Source organism: Corapipo altera, unplaced genomic scaffold (genome assembly GCF_003945725.1).
Source record: "Corapipo altera isolate COAL_440 unplaced genomic scaffold, ASM394572v1 75, whole genome shotgun sequence".
Taxonomy (NCBI): domain Eukaryota; kingdom Metazoa; phylum Chordata; class Aves; order Passeriformes; family Pipridae; genus Corapipo; species Corapipo altera.
This window is the reverse complement of record NW_020884887.1, coordinates 6467410-6473409: the sequence shown is the minus strand read 5'-3', so window position 1 is coordinate 6473409 and position 6000 is coordinate 6467410. Positions and strand designations below refer to the sequence as shown.

General features: G+C 55.2%; 1 protein-coding gene across 1 annotated transcript; it reads left to right on the top strand.

Annotated features, from left to right (window-relative positions):
* Positions 1–873: 873 nt before the first annotated feature.
* On the top strand, positions 874–2563 carry NKX2-5 (NK2 homeobox 5). Its single transcript, XM_027643659.1, is given in 3 exon segments — positions 874–1073; positions 1075–1169; positions 1956–2563. Coding segments are annotated over 3 exon segments (903 nt in total).
* The last annotated feature ends 3437 nt before the right edge of the window (positions 2564–6000 follow it).

Genomic DNA, 6000 nt, shown 5'->3' with positions numbered 1-6000 from the left:
TATATTTTGCAACACCTTCAACCCGCTCTTGTTTTAGCTTATTTTGCTTTTCTTTTTTTTTTTTTTTTCCCCCAGACAGTGGTAGTTTGTTTGGGGTTTGGGGAGTTTTTTGTTTGTTTGTTTGTTTGAAAAGTTTACAAACAGACGGGAGGAAAACCCAATCGGCATTTCCCTCTCCCAAGCCAGGCAGGGGCTGTTCAGGACCTCTCTCCTATCAGCTAGATTTTGCGAGCGTTGTGTTGCTTCAGAATATCTATATAAACCCTAAGCGCGGATTTCCCCTTGAGCGCGCTTCACACAGCAGTGAACTCCCGCTCTCTAGTTCCTGCGATCGGATATTGCAGAACACTAAAAACGAAACCTCCGTTCCATCACTTAGAAAAAAATATGAAATCAGCACATATTTGGTTGATGGCTTCCTCCCGGCCTGTTTATTTAATCTGACTGTATGATAGATAGCGTCAGATAGGGCCTTTGTACACATTAGGCCGTTCCGCTTTTTTTTTTTTTTTTTTAATGGATGAAAAAACTGAGCGCAGAAAAGCTGGATAAATGCAGTGCCGCCCCTTTAAATGAGCGGAGATGTTTTTGAGATGTATTACTATATTAGGTGACATGGAACTTTGCATCTCTCATACCATCACTGCAATGTTGGCCAATAGAAAGCTAAAGTCACCCAAAAACTGCCTAGTCCCTCCTTCCCTTCCCTTATGGTCTGGTCCTACCTGCCTCCAGTGCACAAGTCAAGGCTACTCGCAGGAATGCTATGTGCCCCCTCCGTGAGCCCACGCTCCACCACTGCTCCAGGTTGGCTGCTCCTCAACTACTTTTCCATGACCCTGGGCTCCGGCTGCTGCCCCGCTCTCCTCCGCAATGTTTCCTAGCCCTGTGACAACGACACCCTTCTCGGTCAAGGATATTTTGAACCTGGAACAGCATCAGAGCGGCCTGGGCTCCATGGAGCTCTCCTCGCTGGCCTCGCCCTCCTGCATGCTGGCCACCTTCAAGCAGGAGACCTACAGCTCTGAGCCGCCGGCCCTGCCCGACCTGCGGGAGGAGCTGCCTGAGCCGCCCCCCCGCCAAAACAGCCGCCGCCTTCCCCGGCTCCTACTACGTGAAAAACTACGTGGAGATGGACTCGGCCAAGGAGGGAAAGGCGGACAAGAAAGGTAAAGCCAAGTGCTGCTGTCCGGGGCTCGCCGGTGGTCCTTGGGAGGAGAAAAAGGGAATGCAGGGGAACGGTGAGCCCCCCCAGTTGGGGTTGAGCGCTCGGCCAGGTGTCCCCAGGGCTGCGGGGGAAGAGGGGACAGCTCAGGGCTGCTACCACCCTCAGGGGCCGGGGGAGAAAGAGCGCGGAGAGCGGGAGCATCTTCATCCCCTCCCGGGCGCTGCAGTGCAGGAGAGGGACAGACCCACCGCGGGGAGCGTCCCGGTAACCCCGGGCCGGAGAACCCCCCGAGCGGGGCCGGGGCCGAGCTCCCACCCCACGGGACGGGTAGAGCTGCAGGAGGATACGCGAGGTCTCGAGTTTGTACAGAAATTAGGTGACAAATCGGATTTCTAATTCGTTCGGCTGAGTGTACTGGAGCCCGTGGGTCGGGCTGGGATTCGATACAAAGCCAGCGCAATAAATACAAAGGCTACGTGATAAATCCAGGCTGGGGCACTGGCGGTCGCGACTCAAGTCGGTGCACTGAGCATTCTTGTTTTCAAACAAACAAAAAAGACGGAAACTTTGCTGAAGAGGTACTTAAAAAGTGGAGCAGGGCCGGTCCCACTGCTGCAGGAGCGGGTCACCGCGGCGGCCTGCGGGGCTGAGGCACACGGAGCCAGGGAAGGGCCGGGGAAGAGCCAGGGCTCGCTCACGTTGTACGCTGTTTATTGAACACTGCTTTATAATTTTTTGCACATTTTTTTCCTCCCCCTTTTTCCTTCTCCCGTTTATTTTGCTGCAGAGCTGTGTTCCCTGCACAAGAGCCTGGAGCAGGAGAAAAGAGACCTGGAAGATCCCGAGCGCCCCAGACAGAGGAAAAGGAGGAAACCTCGCGTCCTCTTTTCTCAAGCCCAAGTCTACGAACTGGAAAGAAGGTTCAAGCAGCAGAAATACCTCTCGGCCCCCGAGAGAGACCATTTAGCGAACGTCCTAAAGCTCACCTCCACCCAAGTGAAAATTTGGTTCCAGAATCGAAGGTATAAATGCAAAAGGCAGAGACAGGATCAGACCCTGGAAATGGTGGGCATCCCTCCCCCCCGGCGGATAGCAGTGCCGGTGCTGGTGCGCGATGGGAAGCCCTGCCTGGGGGAATCTTCTCCCTACAGTTCGCCCTACAATGTCAGCATTAACCCCTACAGCTACAACGCCTACCCTGCGTACACCAACTACAACAGCCCCGCCTGCAACGCCAACTACAACTGCAACTACCCCTCCATGCAGCCCATGCAGCCCTCGGCGGCCGGCAACAACTTCATGAACTTCAGCGTAGGGGACTTGAATTCGGTGCAGACGCCCATCCCGCAGGGGAACGCGGGGATCTCCACACTGCACGGGATCCGAGCCTGGTAGAGCCGCCCCCGCCCCCGGCCCGCTCCCTCCATGGACCACGGCCATAGGGATGGAGGGGCTCCGGCCGCGCCTGCGAGCCGGGCTCGGGACATTTCCAGGCTGCGGGATGAGGACGGTTCAGTGTAGCATCCCGGCGGAGTTCACTGGAGTGGTGGCCATTTACGGGGGGGGGTCTTTGGTATTTTGTGCGGTGGCCGCGCTCCGTGCGGGGCCAGGCGGGCACCAGCGGGGACGACCGGCAGTGCCCGCAGCTCCCGGCCCCTCTCGCTCCCCGTTCCACCTGGGTCTTCACCCTGGTAATTCCCCTCCTTCCTTCCTAAAACCAGCCGGTCATTTTGCTGGACCTGTTCCCAACGACAGCTAGCCAAGCCCAGCAACTCTCTCTCTTCTTCTTCTTCTTCTTTTTTTTTTTTTTTTTTTTAAACTTTTACTCTATACTAATTATTATTGACATCCACATTTAATTTTTGCACTTCCCGTACGGTTCCCGCTGCTCGTCCAGCTCAGCATCTCTCCGCCCCCAGGTCTCCCTGTGCGAGGCTGCTACCGCCGGGCTGGGCTGCGGGCCGGGAGCGGGGCCGGGAGCGGCTCCCGCCCGCACACGATGGGGACAGATCCCCCCACCCCACCCCGGCCGAGGGACACGGACACTGCGGCCCGCCAGGTCCCGTAGGGTTATGCACTAAAACCTGAGTTAGCATGGAAATGCACTGTCCGCCCCTTCCTACGTGTCACCCTTTGCTGTACAAGCTGACGGAGGTCAGCGAGTTGTCATTAAAGAGAGTGGCTGAACCTTGGCGTCCCTGGCGTTCCTTGCGCGGCCTGGAAACGGCGCTTGTATTATAAAGTTTTTCAAAAATAATTTTAAAGCCACTTTTCGAGCTCACGGCCCAGGCAGGATTGCTCTGCACCGCCCGCGTCCCGTCCCCCACGCCGGGCTGGGATCAGGACGGGTCCCGTTCCTTCCCATTGGTGACCCTTTCGCTCCCAGACTCCGGTGCCGAGCGGCTGATTTCTCCCCCACACAGAAAATCAGTGCCAGGGAGGTACCGATATCCTGAGGTTATAAACCAGAGGGAACTGCCCCCAGCACATCCGCAGGAGGTTTCCGCAGCCCCTCCACGTCCCGTCCCCGAACAGGGAGAGGGGCAAAGGACCCCCGCCTGCCCCCAGACTGCCCAGGGGCAGCGAGTGGGACTCCCCACAGCCTGGCTCCTGTCTCTGCTCTCCCTCAGCCGCAGCCTTTCGGCCGCTTTTACAGTAGTCGCTATCAAATGTCAATTATTGGGAGTGAGAAACAACAAACATTGTAATTCAGCGCAGTCACAACATCCTCTGAGTGTCTGAGACTGTCCGGCCCGGTGACAAGGCGATTAGGACAACCTGCAACCCCTCCTGCCTTGGCCATATCGGCCCCATCAGTAAACAGGGATGGAGACAGGGTGGCTGTGGCCCTGGGACATGGGATGAAAGGCTGCCGGTGAATGGAAGCTGCCTGAAGCCTCTATCCCTCCCTCCCAAGGGGACCAACCTCACACACACCCCGAGGTAGGATTGCACAGATAAGGAGCTCCCACCTCCTTCCTATCTCTGCAAATGGAGGAGGAGCCCTGAGTGCTGCTCACAAAGCCCCCAGTGCAGCATGGAGTGTAGACACCTGTCTGGGGCTCAGGGCTGGGCAAAGGGGGGCCTTCTGCCTCTTCCCAAGGAGGGTCTGCCTCGGGGGTACTCACCCCAGAGAGCCACAGGGACATGGGGTCTGTCACAACAAAGGGGACCAGAGTCTGCCAGCCTGAAGCAGGGACACAGGGCAGCCCCACAGCTGTGCAATCCAGGAAGAAGCAAAGGCTACTCCTAATTTGAAACCTCTCCAAGCTGGTATCACTGGCTGCATGATGACTTCTGTCATCTTCCCGCATTGGAAGGACACACAGGCTTCAGCAGATGGTAGAGAGGCAGTGGTTAGACAGAAAATACATGGAAGGGAACAGGAGAAAGCTGGGTTTAAACTCTGCCACTACTGAATGATGTGGAGGGAGTGACAGTTTGGTGCCTCAGTTTGCCTGATCTGTAAAATGGGAACAAAGCTGCCTTCCCACTCCATGCCCCCCGTGTCACCGACAGTTGAATTCTGCCACCGCAGAGCTTGGTTGGGATCAGACCACACAGGGAACCCTCAGAAGGCAGGACAAGTCCTGAGTTAACATGGCAGAAGACATTAAACTGGAACCACTACATTCAGAAGCCGGTTCTGAGCAGGGTCCTTCATTAAGTGTTCAACCAAGATAGACTGCACTGCAATGAAGCTTCAGGAAAAGCCATAGGAAAAAGTAACTCCTCATATCAGCACAGCACCCTTCTCCACATATTCCCAGCATCCTTTCCCTTCCTCAGATCCCTCATTTTCTTCAAGCCTGTTTATTTTCCTCCCATGGTATCTCAGAGCTACAGCTATCAGGGAATCCGGGTGTCCAGTGGGACTTTTCCTGCTCTGCAGGGGCTGTTCTGGGCACCAGGTTTGGGACTGATTTTCAGGACTGCCCTGTGCTCCTTCTCAATGGGGGTGAACATACAGCTCCTGCCCACACTGCTGCTCACACACTCCCCCCCCCATGCTTCCCTACTCCCGGGGGAATTGCATCACGAGCAGATGCACGGCAGGATAAGACATGAGGGCTTGGATCAGCAGCTGGAGCCTTGGAGCCAGTTCAGAAAACGATTTAGGGAGAGGACACAAGCACAGCTGGCTGAGGCCAAGGCAGCCCAGCTCTGGCAGGGGCACCAGCAGCGACGGTTAAAGACCTTCCATAGCTGGATTAACGGGAAGTGCTAGAGAGATACAGTAGGAATTAACTCCCAGCACACTGATTTTGGCCAAGGAGGGCTCAGTCCTCACAGACACACATTGCTACTATTCCTGTTCTCCAGGTCTGCCTCAGCTGCAGCTCAGCAGCAAGAACAACCAACAGGGTCAGGTGGGGGTACAGGGTCTGCCCAGGATTTCCAAAGGCACCAGGGCTGTTGGCAAACCCCACAGCATGGTGATGTGCTCTTCTGAGTCCAGTCCTCTCAACAGCTTAGAAAAACTGAATGCATCAGACCTGACACGTTCCTCTGTCTGAGCCTGAAGTGATTCACATCTCTAGAGCAACATGAAAAGCCTGTGCTTAGAAAAGGTTATTCCAAAGGAAACTGCAGGATAATGGCGTTTCCCCAGGGAACCTGAAATCAGAGATCCTCTCAGTGTTTGGGGGCATGCTAAGGGATGTAGAAAAGAGCTTTTAATAAAGATTTGCACTTGGATTTGATCTCACTCTTTCCTCAGATTTTTTTTGGGGATTACACAGCCTGGCACTGGCATTCATTTCTCTGTTTCAGCACAGCTTTTTTCAGAGAATTCAGTGCCCCAACTTCACCTGAAGGTAACAGGGCAAGTG